At 46.4% G+C, this 27,724-nt stretch overlaps 2 protein-coding genes across 10 annotated transcripts in view; both read left to right on the top strand.

The window, feature by feature from the left end:
- Window positions 1-15,935, top strand: part of arid1b (AT-rich interactive domain 1B) — a 132,813-nt gene extending 116,878 nt beyond the window's left edge. Inside the window, exons 9-21 of one of the 2 annotated variants that reach the window (XM_078089494.1) lie at window positions 378-493; window positions 1,609-1,712; window positions 3,566-3,784; window positions 4,428-4,643; window positions 5,517-5,730; window positions 8,703-8,844; window positions 9,799-9,968; window positions 10,631-10,763; window positions 10,890-11,009; window positions 11,121-11,196; window positions 11,553-12,285; window positions 12,515-12,645; window positions 12,774-15,935. In XM_078089494.1, coding sequence (XP_077945620.1) covers window positions 378-493; window positions 1,609-1,712; window positions 3,566-3,784; window positions 4,428-4,643; window positions 5,517-5,730; window positions 8,703-8,844; window positions 9,799-9,968; window positions 10,631-10,763; window positions 10,890-11,009; window positions 11,121-11,196; window positions 11,553-12,285; window positions 12,515-12,645; window positions 12,774-14,600 — 4,201 coding nt within the window. In that variant the 3' untranslated portion in view covers window positions 14,601-15,935. Of the gene's footprint in view, window positions 1-377; window positions 494-1,608; window positions 1,713-3,565; window positions 3,785-4,427; window positions 4,644-5,516; window positions 5,731-8,702; window positions 8,845-9,798; window positions 9,969-10,630; window positions 10,764-10,889; window positions 11,010-11,120; window positions 11,197-11,549; window positions 12,286-12,514; window positions 12,646-12,773 lie in introns of both variants that reach the window. The other variant, XM_078089493.1, reaches the window with a different exon arrangement.
- A 4,370-nt stretch (window positions 15,936-20,305) lies between these two features.
- The window catches only part of zdhhc14 (zDHHC palmitoyltransferase 14), a 29,008-nt gene continuing 21,589 nt past the window's right edge, over window positions 20,306-27,724 (top strand). For 3 of the 8 annotated variants that reach the window (XM_078089465.1, XM_040198926.2, XM_078089464.1), the window contains exons 1-2: window positions 20,412-21,393; window positions 21,550-21,843. In XM_078089465.1, coding sequence (XP_077945591.1) covers window positions 21,602-21,843 — 242 coding nt within the window. In that variant the 5' untranslated portion in view covers window positions 20,412-21,393; window positions 21,550-21,601. Of the gene's footprint in view, window positions 21,394-21,549; window positions 21,844-27,724 lie in introns of all 8 variants that reach the window. The other 5 variants (XM_040198925.2, XM_040198928.2, XM_078089466.1 and 2 more) reach the window with 3 other exon arrangements.

Raw genomic sequence — 27,724 nt, 5'->3', positions numbered from 1 at the left:
CCATGGCAACAAATAACATGATCCTCTCCAAAAGCACACCTTAATTAGTTAAATTATGACTTGTGGGAGCAGCGGGGGGAAGCAAAGAGAGGACGGGAGTTTTTTTCTTTTTCCTTGCTGCTCATCTTCAAGAGCGCTGTGTTTGATCAGAGACGTTGTTGTGTAGTGCGCTTTCTTTCATTGTGGGTTTCAGATACACACGCTGCTCAGCTACAACAATGAGGCATCGTGGCCCTGACGGGCTGCCAAATGTCATCTCTGTACAAATGTGTGACTTCTGTTCTTTCACCGTGACCCACTTATCTCTCCGCGCAGCCTGTCGTTACCTCGTGAATCCGGATCTTCCGCTAACGTCTTACCTCCTCTTTCCGCGGCAGACAGGGCAGCTGTCAGGGCGCCGGCGTGAGCCAGGCGGGCGCCGCGCCGACCGCCGTCCCCAACAGCCAGCCGGCGGGAAACGCACCCGGTCCGGCCTACAACGTGCCGCCTCCAGGTAGAGCGATGCTCTTTGTTGTCTGAGTACTTTGATGCAGGTTCTGACATGAGCAACACGACCACCCACGTCTTCTCTGACTTCTTTGTAGTGTACTTTACAAAATATACAGGGGAAAAGAACAACGACAAAAAAAAACGCTAAATAAGAAATCAGAGGCCACCTCTGAAGATTAACCTTCGTTTTTTATGTTGAGCAGAACCGTCTCAGAATTCATGAGGTGAGAGAATCATCACATCTCATCAGCTACTTTCTGAGCTTTCACTCTTTGTGAGCAAAGATCGGGTCCCTTTCTTCCTCCAGCCCGTCCGCATTGTTAGTGAAATGCAGCTGAGAGGGAACCGCGGCTCCTAAAGTGAAAGGCACCTTTTTATTCAAACGCAAACATCAGAACGCGTGACATTTGGAAAACTTCAAACGAATCAGAGCGCCGAGGTTGCCGAGAACTCATCTGGTTTGCCTTCTGGGCTCGGTGAAAAGCCATTAGTTTTCCCACCGTGCCGCGGCACACAAGGGGGAAATAAAAAAAAGGGGGAGCCTCGTCTCGTCGGACCCCTTCTCTCTGTTAATAAGAAATATGCAGCCGGCTCTGTGGAAATCCCTCTTCAAGCACCTCAGCTCTTCAGTGGGAGACGTCGTGAAGGCGCACAAATGTCTTTGCAAACAGGAACAGGAATGTCGGCCAACATCTCCCTCCCCCTTTTACGTGATACGTGAGGTCGTCTGCGCTTTCTCCCGCACTAAGAATGTGCCGCGAGCTTAGAGGTCGAGAGAGCACGCTGTGGAGTATCTGCTCCTTCTACGTCTATATCATCCACGAGAAGCTTCTCCCACAATCTTCTATTGGAGATGAACGGCTGGAAAGAGTTTAGAGGCCTTTAAAATAGCAGCTTTTATCGCTCACAAAATAAGCGACGTTCATTTGAGGGAGTTGAATCATGTTGAATCCACATGGCGTACCTGCTGGGACAAAGCTTTATTATCCTATATATTTATACTGGTTTTGGTCAAAGGACAAGAGCTAAGCTGCCCACAGATGTTTCTTGCTTTTATGTTGTTATGTTTTTAATGTCCCCCACCACCCCCCACCCCACTCACCCCATCCCTTGTTGCAGGAGCCATGGGAATGTCAGGAGACGGGATGATGAGCCCAGATGTGAAATTGAAAACTGAAATAAAAGACGACAGCGGCCCGCCCAACGAGCCTCACAGACCAAAGGTACCTGGCTGACCTTTATCTCCTCGCCATCCTTCTTTACGGTTCCTTTATTCCTCTCATTTTCTTTTGCTCCAATGAAACAAACCAAATGTGATCAGCGGCCGCCGCCTCGGCACAGTGGGCCGTTTCTCTGTTCTTCTCTCGACAAATTTAATGGTTTGTTCAACGTTTACACAATCGTAACATTCCTAATGTTCTCCTCGCTTTGTTTTTTTCGCCCCCCAGCGCTCTCTTCTGTGTGATATTTTTGCAGCCCGAGCTGAGACGGGCCGGCCATTTGCAGTACACACTCGTGTCTACGCACACACACACACACACACACACACACACACACACACACACACACATGCACCATCCTAAACACTAGTTACTCAGTGCCTCACACACACAAACCCGTCCCAATACACAATGCTGACTTCTCATTTTGCCCCCCCCATTGCAGCTCAGCTTGGCTCGGCACAGCAACAGTAGAACTCTGCTCTTTGCTCTTTTCTACCCCCCTCCCCTTGTTTTTGATTAACAGCCCATCTCTCACACACACACACACACACACACACAGGCGTGCACGCATCTCCCACACGCCTCCATCGCACCCACTACACGTCTTTTCCCTCCAAATCCCTGTCTTTTCTTTTGCTGATTGCAGTAGTAGGGCCTTTTGAATTATTTAAGGCAGCCAGAGCGGCCAGAAAGACCCCGAGTGCTCCCAAAAGAGATGATCCGTCTGCCAGGAGAGGGGGGGGAGGGAGGGAGAGCGCCGGGGAGAGGGAGAAAGATAAGGTTTTGCTGACATGGGCATTCTGTACACAGACCAGAAGCACTTGTCAAGCTGTTGTTCCCTCTTTAGCACACGTACACACACACACACACACACGCGCGCGCACAGGCAAATGTACGCACACGTACACAAGGCTAACGCGCTAATGTGAGCTAGCACGGCGCGATTTACACAAAGTGAGGCGCGCACACGTTTATGGACACAGACTGATCACACTGATCTGCGTGCATTCTGTATCCCCGACATGCTAACATAAGCATTCATGCATGCAGACACAATAGCAGTAAGACGCACAAAAACTTGCAAACACTACTGCAATTAAGTATAATCTTACTTTTGTAAGTAAATGTATGTAAGATACATTTGATGCTATGTTAATGTTATCCTCCAGTTGCCATTTAAACATAAATGCAAGAATAATTATACCATAATGTATTTTGATAGACACAATAGAACATTCCATACAACGAGTACTATTGCTTTTGGTACTATTTTGATGGCAAACCTCTTGTGATTTTACTTGGGATACTACGTGTATCCTATTAGTATTCCTAAACTGTGCTATTGATGCTTTTCACTTGAGGAAAAGATGTGATATTTACAGCTCACTTAGACACACGCAGTAATGGTACTACAGTATTTAGATACTTTACTTAGATAAAAGGAGCAATGTCCTAAAGTAAAATAAATACTAAATTCCAGGTAGAGTAAAAGTCCTGTAAATATATAGTATAAGTATGAAAATGAAGTGTTTGTTATGCAAGGTTATATCATTTTATTGTATGTGTATTATTAGTGATGCTTTAGAATGTAAAGTCATTACTTTAGCTGTAAAATGGAAGTAGCACAGTACCTCTGGTTCCAATCTCATGCATATCAACACAAACACACACACACACGTACACACCTGTCGGCACATCCGTTTGCACACATTTGGACTCATTTGCCGTTATCTAACGCTGAAACTTGACCCGGCTGTTGTTGTGGGGACAGAAGTAGGACACGCCGCTGTGCTGCGCTCATAACAAAGGTGATGGTGCTTATTTACTTTATTCAAGAAAATCTTCCTCTCCAGCTGCAGGACGCTTACAGCCACAACAACAACAACAACAACATCAACAGCAGCAGCGGCAGCAGCTCCCAGCAGTGTGTCTCCCAGCCGGCCACGCCGGGCGGTGCCCTGCCCGTCCCCTCCCCCCTGTCCCCCAGCCCGGCCAGCCTGTCCTCGTACCACGGAGACGACAGCGACAGCATCGGCAGCCCCCCCTGGCCCCTCAAGACCCCCGCCAGCCCCGTAAGCGCTAAAAGCTCTAGCGCTGTTTCTTTGGTGGATTTTGGACAATAGAGTTATGAAATTATTGTGTTATGAAAAATAACGTCAGCATTGGCTGATTGATTGATGCGTGTGTGACTGAAGGATTATTGAGTAATTAGCTGATCAAAAGCCGGTTACTAGACCACGCAGCTCTTCTGTGACCTGGACGGAGAGATTAAACTCTGTCTCTCTAAGTAAACACCGGCTGCACACGGAACAAAGTGGAAAAAGAAGTGCTTATTTTTGCTCGGTCATTCCACCCAGGGCCTACTTCAGGATGTGTAAATATGGAATGAAACTTTAATTATCCTCGGGGGGAGAGTGGGTTGTTGCAGCGGAAAACTGAAATATGATACAGCAGTAAAAGAAATCTCTAGAATAAACTCTTTGTATCAGAGTAGGAATTACTTGAATTTGCATTTTTAGAGTTAATTTAATTATGTCCACAGGACATGAATGGAAAATGTAGGAAAAAAACGATTTTTGCTTTTTTGCCGTTTACCATATTTATAGTTAGATAGTATGTCGTTGTAGCATTTTATTTATATGATAGAAAATGTATATGAATACGGTTCATTTCCGCGCATTTAAATGACCCCGACCCATCTATCTCTCCTACCAGAAAGCCGTCACAAACTCCTCCCTCCTCAGTGGGGAGCGAATCACGCGGCTATTCGAGCTGGGCGGGGAGCCGGAGAGGCGCGTTTGGGTGGAGCGATACTTGACCTTCATGGAGGAAAGGGGAACGCCGGTCACCCAGCTTCCCGCTGTGGGCAAGAAGCCGCTGGACCTCTGGAAGCTCTACATGGCCGTTCGGGAGATTGGAGGCCTCGCCATGGTAACGTCTAAGGAACACACCCAACGTTGGACAGGAGTACAAATACTGTAATGACAGGCAGATAAAAAGTTTTCCAAGCGGAACATCCCTGGAAACCGGTGTCATTCCGCCCATATCATCACATCATCTATTTCATATTCTCCACCGATGTGCAGCGCAGCAGCTTTTAAATGTTGAGGGATGCACTCAAGAGAAGGAAGTAAATCTTGAGGAAACCGTGTCCCTAAACGCCGCCTGTCAAATCGCATCCGATGAAAACGTCCAAATAGCAGTGGCAGGACTTTCCCGGGAAGGCAAACACTACGTTACCAATATAATGTTTTCATGCTGCTGGGGCAGCCTACACTCTTTCGCAAGATTTTGGAACCACAACAGTAAGATGAGTGAGGTTGATCCCTCATGTCGGGAAGTAAGGCCCAACTAGCGGTCAGCGTTCCGGTCAGGTTGGATGGATCGAGAGGAAAAAGTCCCCCCAGAACTGTTAGCTGCAGAAATTGAAATGTACGTTTTTTTTGTTGTACTTCGGTGGTTTTTCCCCCCTAACTTGAGCTGAGGACCAGGATAAACCGCCCGGCTGTGGTCAGCCGTGTCCTCGCACATTAATGACAGCAAAGTGTCATTAATTGAGCTTGACCTCCCGCTCTGAGGCTATAGTACGTACAGAAACATGAAGTGCACATCCATGAAATGGGTTAGATTGATTACATTCTGCAGGCTGCGGTCTACCGCGCCGCGGGCCACGTGACCAGCGTGCGGCTGATGCTACGTGGATCCATTACTAAATAAAGAAAGGACATGAGCGCAGCCGTGCACACTAATTGTGATCGGTGATCCTCACTTGACGTATTGATCTCTCCTCCCTCAACGCCGCAGGTAAACAAGAATAAGAAGTGGCGCGAGCTGTCCGCCACCCTGAACGTGGGGACGTCCAGCTCCTCCGCCAGCTCGCTCAAGAAGCAGTACATCCAGTATCTGTTCGCCCACGAGTGTAAGATGGAGAGGGGGGAGGAGCCGCCGGCGGACGGCAGCGGCAGCGGGCCCGGCGGGGACGGCAGGAAGCAGGTCAAGATCCAGCCACCCTCACCTGGTAAGGCCCGAAAAAAAAAACACTCCTTGGCTCTTTTTTCACGTCTCCCACCTGTCGGCCGCCGAACAACAAGTGCAGCTCACCCGACCACACGGGTGTGAGGAATCATCAGAGGGCCGGTGATCTGTAGTGATCAGCGCTTTATTTCTTTATTTCACTCGCCTTTGTTTGATTACGCTGCGCTAGAGGTCAAGTAATATCTCTTTGGCACAGCGCCGCCACACCAAGGGTTCCTTTCTGTTTGTGCACACTGCCTCGTTCACGCCGCGCGTCTCCGTACGCAATTATGACTTGTGAATCGCAAGAGGAGAGGGAGAAGAGTCGGAGCGATGCAGCGCGGTAAGGTCACGTCTCTAATTTGCAGCGGAGATGAGAAAAGTGACCCCGGCTTTTAAATAGAACATCAGAGCATCTCACCTGCCCGAGACACGGCAGATTGCTTTTCCTGGTGGGTGGAAAAGATTTGCATACACACACTACTTGCAGTGCACATAAGCTACACTCACACACATATATATATATATATATATATATATATATATATATATATATATATATATATATACACAGAATTCACATTCCTTCTTGCTCATAACACTTTATAATTCTCAATCCAGCCCCCTCTCATTCATTGACCGGGACCTAACCACAGCAATTTCACAGAATCACATTTTGCCATCACATCGGCTGATGGGACCACGGTACACATAATCAGAGATAGCGTCCGTATTGTGAAATGTAGAAAGGTCAACGCTGTGGCTGTTCGGACGGCCTGTTGGATACGCCGCGTTGAAAATGTAAAGTGCTTATGCGGCAGGACTTGATTGAAGTGGGGTCTGCTGCATAATTTTCATATCAGAATTCTCGTGAGATTTGAACCTCTACAGCTAGTTTCGCTCACCTGATGGAAGACAGGAATGTAAGTAGTGTTCTACATGTGCTAGTGGGCCGGAAACACAGTCATTTTGAAGGGTAATTTCAAAGTTCTTCCCTTTAAACTCACCAAGGTAACTGATGAAAGTATATTATTATGGGGACCTGTTCTTCTAATAAAAATGATTTACGAATATGAAAGAATAAGGTTAAAATAAAAGATACATGTTCTGCTGTGCCATTTTTTAAATCAAACTTTGTTCATGGAAAGTGTCATAAATACAGGAAATATTCAACATATGGCAAATATTAACTTACAACCTGTTTGATTGTCCGAACGCTCCGTAGAATATTACCAGACCCAAGTTGCAATAAGCAATCATTTCATTTGAAAGTGTGGGGAGCAACAAAACAGGATTTTAAGAAATTTGTTGAAAGATGAAAACGTTTAGCTAGTTTAGGTATTTGCCTTTAACACAGAAATGACTCATTATTACAACGACATGTAATTCTGACACCATGACAGCTCTTATACCCTGACAGCCCGGTGATGTCACTGAGGGGGCTTGTCCAGCAGGGTGCTGGGTTGGAGAGGCTGTTGTGTGTGTGTAGTTGTGGTGGTGGAGGGGGGGGTGGGGGGGTGATTAATGAGGACTGGAATGTGGCATGTAAACAAACCCGACCTCGCCGTCACCTTTCATTCACAAAAGCGGCCCGGCTGACTGACTCCCCCCCCCCACCCCCCCAGCAGCCGCACCACCCCCGCCCACCCAAATCCTTCTGGATTATGTCACCCACTGACACGCACGCCGCCTCTCGTCAACACACACACACACACACACCGCACTGTTTTTTCCTCGTCGCCTCCCCTGTCATCCTTCTCTCCCTCTAAATGTGGAGCAGAGGGCAGTCGAGTTCAGCCCCCCTCCTCCATCTTTGTAACCCCACTGATTGGTATTATGTATCCGTCTGTCTTCACTCATGCTCTTGAGGAATGCTAAACCTCTTAACCCTCACTAACCCCACCGATGCCTGCACTGTTCCCTGTGTGTGTGTGTGTGTGTGTGTGTGTGTGTGTGTGTGTGTGTGTGTGTGTGTTCCTCTGAAGCACCCATATCCCAGGAAGTGAAGAATCCCTCATGCTCACTGCCCTCTTCCTCACCCTCTCTTCTGCGCCTACTCATCATCGTGGCACAACCCCCCCCCCCCCCCCCCTCTCTCTCTCTCCTGTCTCTCTCTTCTTCTCTGCATCTCCTATGATGTAGAGTCATGGGGGTATTATTGAATTATTCAGAATGAGCATGAATTTTTAAAGCTTAAGTCTTTCTTTTTTTCCTCCCGTGGAAACGTGCGGTGCAGGGAAAGGCCACCGAGGCTGTTCCAGAGAAAGTCTTCTGACGCTAAACGCTCATTAGGATACTTTCATAGTCTCTCTTCCGGCGTCTTTGTCATCTTTAAGCCAGCGCGGTCCACATATTCTATTACACCTGCTTCTGGGAATTAGTATCCCTTGGTTTTATCTGGTGTATGGTTCTTTGTGTGTTGGTCTCTTGTAGCGTGGAACTCTCCTAATTTTCTAGTCATCTGAACTGAAAGAATGTGCAGAAATGGGGTGTCGTGATAAGAGGGCACAATAACCTAGTTGGAATTTCTGTGTGAGAGGAGAGTTTTATTCTAAAAGGAGGTTTGGAGCTCCTTTCCTTAGTTTGCACGGCCTTTTACAGAGAAACCATCTTCAAAACACTTGCAAGGAAAGAGTCGCGCTGCGACCGCCCTGCGGTGGAAACCCCCCCCGGACGAATCCCCCCCATCCCTCCTTCTGAAACGGTCTTTCCTCACCCGTCTTCGCCGCCGTCCTGTGGGTTCCGTTTGCTTGAGCTCAGGTCTCGTAGAGGGAAGCGCTGTCAGTGCTTTGGCTTTAAGTCCAAAGTTGTCTCTCTAACACAGGGCCTCGCTGCCGCTCTGACTCAAACCGCCTTCACCATCCTATCTGAGCCCCGCGGTGTGAATTTCTAACAGTTTCCACTGCAGATTCTGCGAATCCTCCAATTGTGATGAGAATAAAGAAATAAAAAAGGTAAAACACTTGTGTCTTGTAGCGAATTCGGGCGGCTCCCTCCAAGGCCCACAGACGCCACAGTCCTCTGGCAGCAGCTCCACAGCCGAGGCGGTCGGAGACCTGAAACCTCCCACACCTGCCACCACCCCCCTGGGACAGGTCACCTCGCTGCCCCCCAACAGGTAGCACACGGACATCCTGCACTACGAACAGCACTGCCGCAGCACCGGGAGGCTGCTTACTTGTGTACCTGCTACAGTAATAGCACTCGGTTCTTTTCTACCATCAATTTGGTCCAATCTAATTGCAGCCTGATATTGTGTCATTGGACAAGATGGTTGTCTGTTGATAGTATGAATTGGGAACAACTGTGGTTTAGTGAAGCGGGATCTCACAGGAACATTAGCATTAGCATTATTAGCATTATTTTAGCATTAGCATTAGCATTATTTTTAGGCGATGTAGGTAAGATTGAAAAATAAATGTACATAATGTTTGGATGCTGCCTGTATGGTATTCACTTATTATGTAAAAGTCATCCTGATAAAAATTCAATGTTCTAGCTGTATTTGTGATATTATGTGTGTGTAAATGTTAAATTATATCATTTTAAATAACAGGATGAAAGGTTACTACTTAAATTTGGTCAAGTACTTGTTTTGAGGTTATGTTATATGCTATTTTATGCTTTTTACTCCACAACATATATTGGACTTACTACTTACTTTTAAGATCAAGTTTTTACATACGAACTCATTAAAAATTAACTTGCTCTAACAGAGTATAAAGATTTATTTTAACCGACTACAACATAAAGTCCTGCATACAGATCGACAGTAATGTATCTTTTATAATATTCCGGTAATATATTATTATACGAGGAGTAATTTTACATTTAATAAGTGCATTTTCTATTTAATATATAAAGAATTTTTTTATAAAAATGAAGCAGCCATCAACAATTTAAAAAAAGGAAAGTCCCTCCAAAATAAGAGCACAGAGCTCCTTCCCGGCACACATCATGTTGATGTTTTCTGTGCGCTGCTCCTCTCTCACACAGCTTTGATCTTCCCCTCTCTCCCTCCCTCCCCCTCTCTCTCTCTCCCTCTCTCTCGCTCCCTCCCTGCCTCGTCCAGGAGCAGTGTGAGCGTGCAGGACCCCTTCTCGGAGGTGAGCGACCCGGCCTTCCAGAAGCGCGCCGCCCCCCTGCCCCCCTCGGCTCCTTACCAGCAGGGCCTCAGCATGCCTGACATGATGATGAGGATGCAGTACGACGCCAAGGACCCCTTCGCCGGGATGAGGAAGAGTGAGTGAGACCCCGTTTCCCCAATTTCACAGAAGATGTTCAAACGTATGTAAATAAACTGTTTTTCGGGCCGCCGAAACTATTTTGCATTGTCAACTTTAATTTTTTTATTCAAAACTTTCGTGGCACTTTGTCAAAATGACTCATGTATCTCAAAGCCGTTGTTCTTTCGTTTGTCTCGTTGGTCTAATTCACCGTCTAGTCAGGACAGATGTGTCTGTGTGTTTGTGCTTTACCTCTGGAACTATGAAAGGAGATGAGAACCCTTTCGTCACGGCACGCAAGCCCTTTATCGAAAACATGCCAGCTCGTCTGATGTTCCTGTAGCTTGGCCTTTGTCTCATCCCAACTTTGTTCATCCTTTTCATCCTCCCCGTATTCAACCTTTCATCCCTCCCACCCTGCTGGGAAGCACCTGTTTTGACCAACTCATGTGGTTTAGTTTTCAGAACAAACCGCAGTTTGTAGAAAGGCTGGTGAGGATGGAGTCTGAATGAGTAATGTGGTGGATGTTAGCTGCATAACAACAGTTGCCGCCTCAGAACAAGAGATTTAATCATGTGAGGTGGTGAAGATCCATGGAGGAACGCTGCCACCTGGTGGTCAGTAAGAGACCAAAAGTTAGACTATTGTTTAGCCCATTTCTTTTTCACCCTGCGCAGTGGCGGGATCCGATCCCTACATGCCGGGACAAATGCCCGCTGGGGGCATGCAGGAGATGTACGGTCGACCCCCGTCAGCCTTGAGCATGAGCCAACGGGCGCAGTATCCATATGGGCCGGGCTACGACAGGAGGTAGGCACACAAATCAAGAGGGAGAGGGTCGCGAACCTGTAGGGTCTCATGATATGTCTCCATCGGGTGTTCTGTCAGCGATGTTTAGTCAGAAGCATGAAGACTTTGCTGTCGTTTGATTCTCAGACCGGACCACGTCATGGGGATGGAGGGGAACATGGGTCCCCCCGGGAGTCAGAACAACATGGGACCTTTGAACAGCGAGGGCGGCATGTACTCTCCCAGTCGATACCCTTCACAGCAAAGGTCAGCACCAATCAAGTACACTTGTTGAACGAAAAAAATGTTACTCTGCGAATTTCATTTCTTTTAACCTGGGACTTCCTTTCGCCTCCTCTGCCCTCCGTTCCGTTTCAGACACGATGGCTACAGTCAGCAGTATCCCAGCATGCCATATGGAATGCATCCATCCGGGATGTACCCTCAGCAACAGGTGAGAACGAGATGTAAACACAGCAATATTCACATGGTTTGTTGGGACTTTATTTATTGAAGGAACAAAATAAATATAGTGTAGTACAGACGAGTAAAACTTTAAAAGGCTTCATCTGTGTTAAACAGGAGATGTACTAAAGCTATGACTATTTTACCTACAGATAATTTAATGATCATGTCAGATTCTGAGTAATACATTTCCCCCAGTTCGTCTTTCCCAATTGTTGATGTGGCGGAAAGGTTATTACTCCCATTATACATGTATTTATTGTTGTTACTATGGAACTGGAATAATGGGAATAAATTAGCCGTGTCTGTGTGTTTTAACTGACTCACACCCCTTTGCTCCAGCAGGGCTACAAGCGTCCCATGGACGGTATGTATGGCCCCCCGCCCAAGAGACACGAGAGCGACATGTATGCCATGCAGTACGCCAACCAGCAGCCGGACATGTACAACCACTACGGTGGTGGGTACTCGGGACCTGAACACAGACCCGTCCAGGGACAGTTCCCTTACCCCTACCCCCGCGAACGCATGGCCCCCTCAGGTCAGAGCCAGCACGCCATGATGGCCGGGGGGCCCACTCCTAACCATGCCGCCGACGGGCCCAACATGTGGCCCTCCAGGACGGAGCTCGGCTACCCGTACCCCAACAGACAGGGGCCGCCGTCGCAGATGGCGGCCTACGGCCCGATGGCCCGAGACGACATGGACGGGCGGCCGGGGCAGGAGCAGTGGCATCGCCAGTCTCCCTACCTGTCGTCGTCGGGCGGCATGCCCCCCCTGTCCTCGCGCCAGCCGTCTTCTTACTCCAACTCTCCATCCATGGTCAACCACCTGTCCAGAGCGGCCAGCCCGGGAGCCTTCCAACGCTCCATGGACTCCAGGATGTCCCCCAAAGCCCCGTTCATGTCGCCCATGAAGATGCCCAAGACCGGAATGGCCATGATGGGCCCGCAGGGAGGTGGACCCCTCGGTCACTTTCCTCCCAACCTGAGGCGGGACCTCAACTACCCACCGGGATCGGCGGAGGCCACCATGCCGATTCTGAAACCCAGACGCAAGCTCACCTCCAAGGACACCGGTGAGATGAAGTCTCGTCATTTCATTTATTACTATTTTGACTCAAGAGTTGGGAGCCAAAATAGAGCCGTTGCTGATTGTTTAATTAGCTTGGAAAGTGAAAGTGAATTTATTGTATTGCTCTAAAGAATCTGCCTTGGGTGAACAGCTGAGTCTAGAACTACAATGATATCTAATCGAGTGTCACATATTATCACGTATCACAAAAATACCTCTGTTGTTAACCCCAGGAACCCCCGAGGCCTGGCGCGTGATGATGTCTCTGAAGTCCGGCCTGCTGGCAGAAAGCACGTGGGCCCTGGACACCATTAATATCCTGCTGTACGATGACAGCACTGTGGGCTCCTTTACGCTCTCACAGGTAACACCAATAGCTTGGCTGAACCTGATCCTTCAGTTTTAACTGTTCTGTTGCACTATAAAGGTCTCTAAAATTCTACAAAGTGAAAATATTCAGTCCAAACATTTTTTGTTTTTTTGTCTGAACAGTTGCCAGGATTCCTCGAGCTGATTGTCGAGTACTTTCGCCGTTACCTAATTGAGATCTTTGGCATCCTGGAGGAGTTTGAAGTGGGGACAGTAGCTCAGAAAAGCCTTTTGGACCCTGCTGCTAACCAGGAAGAAGAAATCATCACTGACCAGGAGACGGTTTCCAACGGCCATCCGGAACCTGAGTCAGCTCAGGCAGAAGACACAAAGATGGAGCAAGCGGCAGGCGCCGTGGTGGAGGAAGCTCCAGCGGTCACCGCTGCACAGCCAGAATCGGAATCGGAGGTAAACAGCGAGAAGGCGGAGTGTGAGTCTGCGAGCATAAAGAAGGAGGGCAAAAACGAAATGGACGGACAGGCGGAGCCAAAAGCGGAAGAGAGTGAAAAAGGAGCAGAGAACAGCAAGGAGTGTGTCGAGCTGCCGGTGGCCGAGCTAAAACTTCAACTCAAGCAAGCCAGTAAATATGACAAGCTCCCCATCAAGATCGTGCACAAAGAGGACCTGGTTGAAGACATGACAGAGCGCTTGGGTCACGTCACCGAGTTCACGAGCGGCTTGCTCCACTGGCAGGCTGGCGGAGGGGATTCCACCGCGCACATCCAAACGCAATTCGAACCCCGCGGCGACGCCCCTCCCCCGGCGGACAACGAAAACGAGGAGGAAAACCAAGCGGACGACGGCAAGAAACGGCCGCTGAAACACATCACGGCCACTATAGACGATGTCCTCTGTGCTCGGGTCGACGCCCTTTCGTACGGCCACCCTGCGCGCTCCTTGCCCTCCTACCCGTTCAGGGTGCATCAGGACGGGGAGCAGGACCACATCACCCTGCTGGAGGATGAGCCTCGCTGCCTGGACGACGCTCCGCTCTCCACCTCCTCCGCCTGGCAGGACTCGCTGGCCAAGCGCTGCCTGTGCGTCTCCAACATCGTCCGGAGCCTGTCCTTCATCCCCGGGAACGACTCGGATATGTCACGCCACCCTGCTCTGGTTCTCCTCCTGGGTCGGCTGCTCCTGCTGCACCACCAGCACCCGGAGAGGAACAGGTCGCCCCCGGGCCACCAGAGGGACGAGCAGAAGGAGCGGGGGCTGTCGAGCAGCAGAGAGGAGTGGCGGTGGGAGTGCCTGAGTCTGCTCAGGGAGAATGCTATGGTCACTCTGGCCAACATCTCGGGTCAGCTGGATCTCTCCACCTATCCGGACACTATCTGCCTCCCCATCTTGGATGGCCTACTCCACTGGATGGTGTGCCCCTCCGCCGAAGCGCAGGACCCCTTCCCATCGGCGGCACCCCACTCACAGCTCACTCCCCAGAGGCTGGTGCTGGAGTGCCTCTGCAAGCTGAGCATCCAGGGCGGCAACGTTGACCTCCTGCTAGCCACGCCCCCTTTCAGCCGTCAGGAGAAGTTCTTCACCGTCTTGGTCCGCTATGTGGGCCAGAGGAAGGCGCAGGTGTACCGAGAGATGGCAGTGGCTGTGCTCTCCCACCTGGCACAAGGCGATCCCACAGCGGCACGTGCCATAGCCATGAAGAAGGGCAGCGTGGGTAATTTAGTAGGCTTCCTGGACGACGGTGTCAGCATGGCGCAGTACCAGCAGAACCCTCACAGCTTGCTGCACATGGGGCACCCCCCTATGGACCCACCGAGCATAAACATGATGTGCAGAGCAGCTAAAGGCCTGTTGGCTATGGCTAAAGTGGAGGAGAACAAGACCGAGTTTGTGTTGTACGAAAGCAGATTATTAGACATCTCCATTTCCTCTGCGCTCAACGCCGGGGTGGTGGCCATCATTTGCCAAGTTCTCTTTCACCTGGGGAAATTATGACAAGAGGAGAGGCGGGACTCCCACGGCAGACGCTAAGATGCTTCTGTGGTTTCCTATTTTTATTTATCAAAATGGCAGAAAATGTTTTGTTTTTTTTAAAAGACATATCCACAAAATATCTCTATATATGTATAGCTTCTGGGCCCTGTTAAAAAAAAGTGGGTTTGGCATTTGAAAGCTCATTTTAATACTAATATTTAATACCTGCCGCTGTTGGATTGCTAATTTTGTTTGGCTTTTTTTTTGTTTTTGTTTACTTTTCAGCCAAAGCTGCCACAAGATGTCGGTGCTGAATTACGTGGTTCCTTTTGAGTCGATGAGTCGTGGAGATGTTTTTCAGTTTTATAAACGCTAATATACTCATCAACATTTTGTCAATGGAGAGTATTTATTTAAAATGTGACTCTGTACAGTAGTTTGAACTTTTTTGCCAACAGTTGTGGGGGGAAAAAAATGCTGACTTTTCAAATTGAAATGTATATGTCTCCATCGCTGGAAGATAAATTGTGCAATAGGACTCTAGAGCGAGTTTTCCCTTTTCGAGAGCAAGAGGAACCTTAAAAGGTACCTGCAGTGTGTGCTTTAGGCCACGAGGAGGCAGCATTGCACCGGCCAATCTACAAGATAGAAGAGCATCTGTTAAAATAAGTGTCTAATTTATCATAGCCTCAATGACTTTCACGGATGAACTTTGTGTTTCCTAAGCACTTGTGTTATGTCTGTATTTTTTCATCACCGTGTATATAAACCGTTGTACAATGGACGCACATTATTCTTTCAGTGTCGAAAAAGCATAGCAAGAGATGGGACTTTCCTACTATTATAACAAATGCTTTTATTGTTGGTAAAAATTTGTTATTGTTATTATACATATTTTGTTAATGGGGTCAAATATTTGAACATGGCAGATGTAACTGGTGTTTCAATGTAAAAAAAAAAAAAAATCCTGTACGCATTGTATTATAGCTGAGAAAACAATCGCTTTGGTAATCAAACGTGAAAGTGCCAGGGTGAAAGGATATTAAGCCGAGGTTGTGCGAGAAAACTGAACACACTGTTCGTCACTGTCCTCCATTCATGTCAATGGGCATATTTTTGAATCTAGATGATGCTCTCAAAAGAAACGTGTGAAAAGAACCTTCAAAATGTCATGAAAGCTCATTGTAAAATCTGCCTTTTTTCGTATGACTCCATGTCTCTCTTTTATTCAGTATACACATTTATACTCTGTGCTGCACATGTCACAAATAAATGTATGATGAACATCATTAAGCACCAGAGACGTTGCATTATGTCCAGACAATCGTAGGCTAATATAACAAAACATCAACTGCTGACATGGACTGATTTTTATTGGTATTATTCAAAATAATGTAATATGTCACAACTGAATCATTCAGTTATACAATTAAATAATACAGTCCAGACTGCACCTGACAAAATATATTTGCTTGAGTTCAAGTATTTCAGCTAAACGATCAATATGGCTGTTATTCAGGTATCACTTCAGAGGTCTATATATTCAGAATGTTCTCCGTCCATGAATTTAAGGGACAGCCCGGTCACTTACATGTCTACAGCAGTATGTTTGATTATTTTTTTTTAAAGTAAGGTTTTGGTGTTGACTGTTGAATTAGATACTTGTGAAATGGATGGTTTTAAGCATGGTAAAATAAGAGTAACCTTAGTTGTTGTGGCGTAACACCGGTGTGAACGGTACGTGAGACCTTAATACCGTACGGAAATCTCATACCGACCGGTATACCGTGCAGCCCTAATAGAGTTTGTCTTAAATGATAATCATCAAGCACAGTTTAATATGTGGCTGTTCCAACTCACAAACCACTGAATGAAATCATTTGAAGAGGAAAGATGGTCCATCTGAAGGTAAGACTCTTTCCCAACCGACCACAGATAATTTCCCATCATCATCCAAGACCCTCATAGGTGAAGGCGTTTGGATTTTGGAACAAAGAAAAGGGACTTGTGTACATGTAATGTAAAACCTGTATAACCTTTCCCATTTAATTGTCCAGGGCCACTTTTACCAGTCCTTTTATATATACTATACAACATGACATTAAATGCATTTATTCCTATTTGTACAAACAATGGCCAGATTTGAAAAGCAATGCAATATAATTGTTTAACCCATTTATTGGTGGCCTGATACTGATGATTTTTTGGTCTGTGTCCAATGATATAAAGTACCATCAATACTCACAAGATCCCACGCTCAGTTTGAACATCTCCTCACCGTGCATCAGTTTTCATAATCCCCTCGTTGAGACAGATGTCTATGACCTTTTTATGCAGGCATTCTCAGCACATAACACAACCTACAACCGCCTACTCCTTGTGTCCTTGTAATTGGGCAAAGACGTCACCTAAAACCTCAGCGAGGGCTGGTGAAAAGCAGAGGAGTGCTCACCAGGCCCCCGTGGATTATAACGGCACGTCTTGTCTGCATCACGCAGCAAGCATCGTCGGCCTTTTTCACAGAGGATAATTGGCATAAACAATACCGGGACCTTTGAGACGGAAGCATGCAGCTAAATGGAATTCATCTGTCATTCGTTGTTATTATTTACACCTGTCCTTCTCCTTCTGTGACATGTCAAATACAAATTGGATAAAAGGGTCCATTGGTCGCCCGAGGGGCATCCGGTCCCCGTGGTTAACCATGTTCCAGGGTATGGTCACCTTGTCCCAGGATCGTTAGTCATTACAGGTGGTTGCGACCCCATTGGGGCACCAGGCTCCACTCAAAGACACCAAGGGGATTCCTTGCCAAGTACGAGTACATCATATACTGTTTTAATGTTGGCCATTGTGTCTTTCTGAAAAGGAGCTCTCAATACACATACCGCGTACACATATCTGCATGTTAACTATTGTACTCTTTTTACTGTGTATTACCTACTATGCTGGATTCAAGCATGCCCGAAGACAAGGGCTTTCCGTTCATATCAGTTTTTCTTTTTTGTAGTTTTGATAACTAATGGAAATATTAAATCTATGACCTGATCAGGTTTGGCCTTGAACAGACACAACTTTATCACAATTTTGCGATTTCCATTAATATTTTCCATGTGATTGACTTTTCCAACACCAAATCAAAGATAATTGTATTATAATGAATGGGTAGCACACTATTCACTTTTCTCTCTATAAGTCAAGTTGTTATAAATGTAACCAGGGAGAATTTTTTTTTTCTTCGTTCAACTCATATGTAGTAGAAATTTGTAATTTGATCAGATAGGAATTGCTTGTGAGCAACAACTTGTTTTATTACCTTCTAGTTTAACAGATGAGGGGCTCCATTCACATTGGATGATCCCGGGTCTGAAGGAACCAGTTATTTTTTTGTTGCTCATTTATTTTTGCCCTCGATCTGCATCTCCAAAAGTGTTACTTCCTCTTCATGTGGAATTTAAAAATGTTCTCCCAACTTTCCTTCGCTAAGGGATACGTGGGCATTATACTCAGTCTTATTTTAAGCTTTCTTTAATGACCTTCCTGGGGTTAAAGACACAGGCAATGAACAGATTTGGTTTCAAAGAATGATTCTTAGCCGCGTTGCTTGGCTGCAGAGAGGTAAAATCAGTCATCTTGATTTTATTAAAAACTTACTGACAACTTTAAACCTAACCGCAGCGGTCTGAGAAGTGGTTGATTGATTTTTAACTAAAGCCACTTCCTGCGGCAACATAAATGATTTGTATGCGTTTGGGTATGTTGTCTTCATTAAGAGATCGGATGGAAACTGGGTTTGCGCAACTTTTTTGGTGATGGAGGATCCGTTTCACGTAGGCAGCCAAGCGCAAGAGAAGACCTCCCACACTCCTGTGCCCCTGAGAAGCTGAGTCATCGGGCTCTGACAGAATGGATGTGGTGGCAGAGAGGAAGCCGGCCACGTCGTCATAGGCTACCGCTGGCCCTCGCTACCTTACCGCCTCTCAGCGCTGACGTAGGTAGATGAAGGAGCATTGGGCGAACACAAAAGAGACGGCTCTGACCTTTACGGGGAAATGTTTTTTGTGTGAGGTTGAACTGTGTTTTCCAAGTCCAATGACTTTGGCTGTGGACAGTATTGGCACCTTGATGAAGCTTTGAGGTGCTTTCATCCAGGCCAGCTTTCTTAACGAAACAATAGGCCATGGCCGGATGTGATCCAGGCCTGTGTTGTTTTTGGATTAGAACTCAAAGACCCCATCATGTCCACTTATTTCCCAACACAAACACCGCTTCAGCCATTTGCCATCACATTGCTTAACAAGCCCCTCGGTTGAGGGATTCAATTGGAGGGCTTACAGATCATTAGCGACCATTGAAAACGTCCACGGCTTTCCAACAGATTAAGCAAAACATATGCCACTTCATAGCTTCGCATACACAGCAGCCACTCATGATCTCTGCTAGTTTTCCAATGCATGACACAAGCAACAACTTACAGTACTGTAAATGACCACAAACGCTACATCGTCAGCCAGCTCTGTGTTTGAGGTAATGTAGTTTGTATGTGTGATTCATGTCCCAACCGATAAGATTGAAATGCTCGAATGCTAGATCCTACTTTCATAAAACAAATTCAAACATGACTTAATTCAAGTTAACTTTACTTGCTAAGCTGTTAGCACGTTAACCTTTCAAAGGCTAATTGAGCTCTAGTCAGCTTACATTACAGTGTGCTTTGCCAATATAAGCTAAATAATGACAAAATTAACCAAAGGAAACATTATTGAGACGTTAAATTTAGACAGAAACAAAGTCACATTCAGGAAGAGTCGGTCACGTCTTGTCAATCCAAAATGACTTAATAATAAATAATAAAATCATTCCATTGTCATTACAGATACATTAACCAATTATAGACAGTAAAATGTTGGTTGATTGAGACTTACTGAACATGTGTTGAGACGCATACATAAACAAATTCACAAAAGAAATCTGTACAATGCCGTTAAAATACAGTATTCAGCTGTTATGGTTAAATCAGGCATTACATGTTCCTTTACATGCAAGGGATGATCATTTAACTGAAAATGACGGTTGTTCTAAAAAACGTAATACGTATACCTTTTTTTAATCTACCGTAAATCTCCATCAGTTCTTTACAGTGGATGTTGGACTGAGTAGAACTATGGAAAGTGGTGTTCGTTCATTTACACAAAGAAAATCAGTTACTATCATGAAAGAAATCCACACAGAATAACCCAAAGTCAATGGTAAAGATTACAGCATTACAACTATAAGGCTAACGCTAGTGATGCGAAACATCGTAAGATTCACATTCACCAAATCCTAACTAACGTTTTGGGTCTGCTTAGCAAGTATGTTAGCTAACGAAAATGTTACCTGCAGGTTATGTATTTATTGGAGGTTATAATTGGGGATCATTATCACACAATTGGTGTGCGTGTGAGTATTTTACTCTACCAGGACAGTGTATTAGAATCGACTTGTAATAAACAGGATGACAAAAGGGAAACCTTTTCTGGTTCTACAATGTGACTCAATTGTGTGTTTACAATATTTCTTTGACAACCATTTAACTCTGTGGCGGACAGGAATGTGCTTTATCCTGCTTGGTTTCGGTCTTTTCATTGCATTTGTAGACAGTACGAAAAGAATATCAACAGCTTTCAGTCGTAATAGGAAACATCAGCTAACGAAGCAAATGCTCAATTAACAATTAACCCTCACCCCAAAAGCATGAATTAAGACCATCTAACGGACGCCCGTGGGGTCCCTGCCCCACCGGTTTGGAACCCCTTTAAACAGCCCGGTCCTCCCCTTTGCACCTCCTCAGTTCAGCCTCGCTTGGAGGAGGGAGGAGCAGGCTGGGAGGCCCCGCTCTGCTCCCGCGTCGGTGTGTTGTTGTTCGCGAGCGTTTGGCAGCAGCAGCAGCAGCAGCAGCCGCCGTGCGAGCGGCGGAGAGGGACACGATCCGACGGTGGTCGACCGGTCCGCCTTCGCGCCTCTTGGGGGAACTTTTTTTCCTTCCCGACTGCCGGAGATTTATTCTCTCCCGTGTGTTGCCGCGAGACGCGTGGACATAAACGCCTGTGAGGTCCTTCTAGGTTCGGGGGCGTGTGGGGGGGATGCTGGAGCTCGTCTGAGAGCAGCACCGTCGCGGAGTCTTTTCTCAGGATTTCCCCCCCTTTTTTTGACGACGAGAAGCCCAAATTGAAACAACCTGCCGTTTATTTATTTTCACCCCCCTCGAATTACAAAAAAAAATGGTGTTCCTCTGGGTCAGGAAAGGGGAAGCTACGTGACAACACCCAGCGCGACGACCAGCGTTACTTTCCCTCCGGTAAGACGTCAACTGCCGCTTTAGCGAGGCGGAGCAGGAAAAAAAAAACAACAACCAGGGAGGTGGAGGAGGTGGAGGGAGGGCGTGAAGCCGTTTCGGGGACGTGAGGTCGCTGGAAACCCGTCACGTTGGTAGCTGCTTACGGGTCGAAGCGTGTGCTTGTGCGGGCGAAGTGAGTGACCCGGCGAGGCAGCCTTCGATCGACAAGTTGGCCGACGCGCTAACGTCAACTTACCGGTCCGCCTCGTCTCAACTCGCTAGCCGCGTTAGCCTCCGCGTCACTTTACATTGAGTTGCTATATAAAAAGCTAACCGGGGCTTGCATTGCTAACAATGGCGCTATTAAACGTTATGCTATGGTAATGCGGGCGCTGCGTGTGAAGTTAGCTAACGTTAAACCAGCTGTCCTCACTTAACGTAATGTGTAGTTTTAATAAATCTACTGGAGGCTAGACTGTCCTTTTTCTTTAAAAGGTGAGTGTTCGCTGGATGTTATTTCTATCAGGAAGTGTGTGCGGTACTTTTCATAAAGTTTTTTTTTTTTTTTTTCTTCTCCCACCCACGTTTACCCAGTTTGAGAAGTTGTGATCTGGGCCTGTAAACTCAACTGTTTGATTTCTCCCCCAACAGAGGCCGTCTGCCCCGGGGTTTGTTCAGCTGCGGGGATTTGAATCGGAAATTGATGCATCTCGGGGTGTCTGAGTCCATGAGAGAGTGCGAGTACAACCAAATCAGCACTCGCAGCTCCACCCCGATGGAGACCCCCTACAAGAACAGGACCCCAAAGAAGAGGAAGTGGGAGTCCTTCCCCGGTCGGAACAAATTCTACTGCAATGGGAGGATTATGATGGCCAAGCAGACGGGGGTTTTCTACCTCACCCTCGCCCTGATCCTGGTGACCTGTGGACTCTTCTTCACCTTTGAGTAAGTATTGTTGAAGGCATGTTCCACCTGCTCCCGGCTGCTTTTCACACGTGCACAGTGGCAATGTGGATTATTTCATTTCATGGCCTCGGCTGTCAGAGGAGAAGTTTTAGATGTTCTGTCGGTTACGTCACGGCCATCACTCTGGAGTGGGTGTATTTCATCTGCTCTCCTCGGGGGTTTAGAGAGATGGCTCAACAAATTGGTAGGCGACTGTGCAGACAGTTCTCTGATACGTAAAGAATCTTTAATAAAAGCGGTGTGCGGTTGCTTATGGAAACTCTTGGGGGTTCCTGTTTTAATCTGCTTTTCAGTGTGTTCTTCCCTCTGTGTGTGCGCCGCATTGGAGACTGCTGGTGATTTTTATTTTATACTTACTGTTGAATTTGTTTTGTCATGCCGGCCCTACGTGTCGGAAGCACACCAGGTGCAGGGTTCAATCCAGTATTGTTAAACTCTAACTGACCCTAAGTGTCTTTGAGCAAGGTCCCGATGTCCAGTAATGGGGTTTTCTTCATATTGTGTCGTGTGGTAAATTGACCCATTTACAGCGACAGCATCACAGCGGTTTACCTTACAATTTTTTTCCTATAGGTCTTAAACCGGTCACCCCTGATTTACGAGGCTGACGAGAGTTTTAGTCTCTCTGTGGGTGTCGCTTGCACTCCCTTAATCACAGCCTCACAATCCCCCGAAGGAGCCCTCTGGAAGAACAACCTGTAATCAACAGACTGAATGTACTCCTTTCCACTGTCTCATCCGGCTCTTTAGCGTCTTCTCGTGCAGGATGTCCCAGATTGGGCCATTGTGACTGAGGTGCATGATCCGGCATGTAGACACCGGCCCTGACCTGAGCCCTGGAGGGTGTACCAAGAGGGAGAGTGCACGTTCTCTCTCCTCCTTAGACCCCAGTAATCGCTCTGTCGATAAACAGAAAAATAATCCTCTTCTTTTTATATGTGGCGTATTTTTTTTACTTATTAGACAAACATGTCATTCCATTTGGACTGCTCTGATAAAACAGGACATTTAAAGTTTTCCCACTGGGAACCTTTTTGTACGTTTCATGTCAAACCAGCTGTATTCTGCTTTGTGTGAAGTCCTTCACCGGTCCAATGCTACACATCTATCAGCAGTGACCTCTGGACCACCTCATCTTTTCATACATTGTCACCTCAGCAGAGATACAGACATAACCCATGACCCAAGGGCAGGCTGCTAGAGAGAGGACACTTCCAGCCCTCTGCCATGGAGCATCAAAATGAGAGGGGAAACGTACTGCAGTGTCCATGTGAACCTGGACGTTACCCAGCACCCACATGGAGAATGCCAGATGCTTCCTGACGATACACTCCCCCCCCCCCCCCCCCCCCCTCAGATGGCTTGATTTCCTACATTGTGGGTTGTCAGTGGAGCTGACCTCTGTTGTGACTACAGGGGTCGTTTTCAGGAACACTGTGCAACCACAAAGCTACTTTTCAGCTTAGCACTGTCCTCCCCCTGTTCAACTGTGTATGCCCCCCCTCCGGGCTGACCGGGTCCTCCTGGCTTTCTTCTCCCTCTCACTACATCCCCCCCTTACACACACACACACACACACACTCTAGTCCCATCAACTGAAAGGAGACATTTATTGGACAGGGCGATAGTCAGCAGACCTGCACATTGGCTTCTGTTGTCATTAAGTGTAATGCATTTCGATTAGATGTGTTTTGCTAACTCCTCTCGCCGTTGTCAGCATATTGGAGAACAGCTCCTCATTCTGTTTGCAGGGGCTTCTCCTGTCTATTGAATTGTCTCTGTTCTCTCTGTTGAATTAGATTGTCGTACAATGACGTATGTTCCATTTGTTTTTAAGACAATCTTTATAATAGTAGAATAAGTGAAGGGATGTGTTTTAAGGATGGAGACATGCACAGAATGTTTCCCATAGAAGGAGATCTTTGTACATCTCCACGTTTCCTTCAGCCTGCTGTCTTTTGTGCGTCTGAGGGGTGCTCAGCCATGCACAATAAACTCTGTTAGCGACGGGCAGACATTGGTCTGTTTATTATTCTGAAGCTGCCCCCCCCCCCCCCCCCCCTCCTGGATATCCATGTGTGCTGTTGTTGCACGTGTTGCCGTCTCTCTTATGACTTGTAAAAAAAGTTCACTCAAGCAGATGTTTGAAGGGATCTTGTGTAACGTGACTTAATATTGGAATCAGTCAAATTTGAGATGGACCATAAGCTGTGATGCAGTCATTGGGCAACAAGACCCCGTGAATTGTGGCTGGTTGATATGGTGTGTTTATCCCTAGCGTTCTTTCAAGCTAGTTGCTCCACTTACACAGCGGTGGGCAGCGAGCTAAGTGCCGGCCTGGCCATCGGTAATAAGGGCCCAAAAACACTGTGACATGTGGACAACCTGCTCTTCCATCTCAGCTTTAGACACCCGTTGATAAGTGGTTTCATTGAAGGTCAATAATCAGAAAACAAGTTACCTTTTTTAACCTTTTTTTTTCTTTTTAGCAAAGACCTCCAAAGTGTAATGCTTGTGACCCCCCGAGTATGTACTGAGGCGCTGCTACTCGGCGCCGCATTATTCTTTTGAAAGGCCAGAGGGTGTACAGCTGCGAAGAATCAAAAAGACATCCAATATAACCCATAGAAATGGCCACAGACTGTCTGTTCAACAGGCAAAAGCCATAAACTGAGCTCCACAATGCTGAGGAGGGATTGTTATTGTCTTTGAACTCGTGTTTCATAATGATGGACTAATTTATGGCCTTCATACAAGCCCCGAGCTCAAGCGTTGCACAAGGGACCAACAGTTGAATATCCGGTAAATAATTTGATTTGGCTAGAAAAATGTATATAATAGAATGAAAATGTTTCAGACTGCCGGTGTCTAAAACATTAAAAGGTTTTTCTGTTTATCGACAGAGCGATTACTGGGGTGAGAGAACGTGCACTCTCCCTCTTGGTACACCCTCCAGGGCTCAGGTCATTTTTTTTGGCCCACACCTCACACACGCTTCACTGTACAATAAAACCAAAGCCTGCCGCTTTACACGATCGAGGCAAATGTAGGCTACAACCCTTTCCGTGATCGGAGATCAGATCTGGTTTTGATTTAATGTTCCGCTTCTTGAGTAATGTCATTCATTAAAGCAGCCCGGAAGTGAATCTGCTTGTCGGGCTGAATTTCAGAGGAAATTCTGTCTGTGCACAGAACACAACGAGATGCTGATGAGCCGGTCCTACGGACGTTTTGGCATGGAATTCCGACGGAGCTGATTTTGTCTGATTTGGAAGTTGCCTCGCCCAATCTGAGGCTGTAGTTTAGGTTCATGGACAGGGCGGACTGGCGTTTACTTAAGTGGACATTTCTAAGAACGCTCAATGAGTAATGCACTTGAAACGTAAACAATGTGCCGTGGTTTGTGATGACTGTGCTGTTGTTTTGCATATGACGCCTCTTCTAACGATGAGGTTCTTTTGCACCTAATCCCTTTCTGCGGTTATGATTTCGACATGATTGAGGTGCGGTTGCCTGAACGTTTCCCTCTTCATGAACCGCCTTGGAGTACGTAATACGTGTCGTTCATAATCGTCAACTGAAAGGTCGACCGTTTTGAAAAGAGAGAATAAACTTAACGGTGAAAAGGGGCCACAGTGAACGATGGATGTGGAGAAGGATAATGGCAGTGTAATTGACTTGTACATTATACCCTTCTTCTTAGTTAATGTTCAGAGTATTTGAGCTGGGTGTGTGACCTAGACTAGCAACCATAATGGAAGACGATTTATGTAGCTCATCTGCTTTGGAGGTTGCTGAGAAGTAACTTTCATAATCGCACAAAACCACTTTACAACGATAGAATCCAGTCGGTCCACAGGGTTAATTAAGTGGTCAACAAGAGCTCTCTAAATGCACAACACGGCAGAGGTCTAGTTACTTATAAGAGCTCTTTGGTCGTCTCTTGTGAATAAGAAGAACCCCCTTTTTTATGGCTCAGGCCTTCTAGCTCTGAATACAATCGCTTCCAATTAAATGCAATCAAGTCGGAGAAACGGTGACCTCTTCCTTTTGTAGTACAATGTTAGTTCTTCTCAGTGCTCCAGAGGAGAAGTACATCTGTTGGCTGCGTTGCGCGCGAGAAAAATAGTAGGTTTGTTTTAAGAGTGGCATCTATCAAACTATGCCAAAGAGTATTTGTCTTCAGCGTTTGAACAGTCCCGCCCATGGTAGAGAGGGATTCCTTAGTCAATATAAGCATCCCCCCTGAGCAAAGCTGTCAAATAGAACTCATATATATATATATATATATATTATATATATATGCTACATCGACATGCCGTACTCTGCTGTTTCATAAATATCTTGATAGCACATGTGAATTTGCTGTCGGATGCCGAGCCTCGGAGGCTGGGCCGTGCGTTGCACACATCTGCCTGAAAGGCGGCAGGACATTTAAGATTCCACGAAGTAGTCCGAGCAGAACTGGGACGATTTATGAAAGCGCGTCATGTTCATTTGTTTCATTGACAAATGACTTCTGCTGCGGCCAAAAGGAGTTTAATGTTTTCCCCTTACCTGCCATTGGAAGCGAGCGAAACTAAATGAAAAGCAAAGCTGAAAAAGCCTTGTGTTCATGTAGCCCAGATGAGTAATGAGACACTAGAGTGAGAGGCCACAAAGCCAAGTGCCCAAAAGGCAATTTTAACACAACGTTAAGCCCATTTTAAACACAGTTGTGTATTCGGTACTGCATCATTGTTGAGTAATATGTGTGCCCTGGATGCCGTTAATGTTGGGAAACGGGTGATCTATGTTTCGCAGACCCCCTTTTCTGCACTCCACAGAATATCGATTTCCCTTCAAAGCTGTGCGGCTGAAGAACAAAAGTAAACGGGGGCGCAGTGTATCCCAGGTGACCCCGCAGGGACGGCCAGTGAACAGGGAGGCAGCGTCACGTGGATCATCAAGTAGAGATGAAAGTCCCCTCGGCTTAACTCTCGGCTGAGTTTAAAAAAAAAAAAACTGGTTGGCATCATAAGAGGATTTAGTGGGAAATGTGATAACAGTAATCTGGAGGGGATTATTGTTGAGATTAATGCACCCTTTGGGAGGCGAATGAGTAGGGAAGTCTTGGGAGAACCTATCCAGGTAGAGAGATGGTATTTTTCTATTCTTTTAATGTATGCGTCCCAAACAGAGGACAATGGATGAAAAAGAGAAATTTTCAACAAATTTTAGAAGGGTGGCAGTATGACCAGGTTTATTTTGTTCATCAGGTTTATATTTTAGCTGCTGCATAGACATATAAATGTTGGAAGTTGGACATTCTCGTTCCTTTTCACCAAAGGGAGCTGAAGGAACTCAACGCAATAAAAAGACAAGATACTACACAGTTAAAGGGGTAGTAAAGTTATTAAGCAGTGCCATGTCAGAAAATTAAAACTTAAAAAAACTAAACATTTACTCAACAGAGATGTTTGTTGAAATAGTTTTTGTAGTTACACCATTGTCTTAATGGAGACTAAATGATATAAAGGATATTTAAATAACCTGTCCACCAATCGCACTTCTTTCAAAGAATGCATCATACTCTCTTCTTCGATATGACAAAAGTTTCTGTCCCCAATTCAATAATTGGGCTCGAAAAACCAAACTCTGATGTGTGTTACATCATCTGATCTGCTAACGTTTCGGTGCTCCTGACTAAGAGCAGCAATGAAGCAACGAGCACTTTTGATTTCTCAGCAGAGCAAACATTAGGTTTCCCTTATGTCAACACAATGTGTCGTGCTGCCGCCCCTCGCTGTCTGACAGCTTGTAACCATTCTCTGATTAAAGTCCATTAGTTATTTGTGCATTACGCTCCCCTTTGCTCTGC

Source organism: Gasterosteus aculeatus, chromosome 15 (assembly GCF_964276395.1).
Source record: "Gasterosteus aculeatus chromosome 15, fGasAcu3.hap1.1, whole genome shotgun sequence".
Classification (NCBI taxonomy): Eukaryota; Metazoa; Chordata; class Actinopteri; order Perciformes; family Gasterosteidae; genus Gasterosteus; species Gasterosteus aculeatus.
The sequence above is the reverse complement of the archived record's forward strand: the minus strand, read 5'-3'. Positions and strand labels throughout refer to the sequence as shown.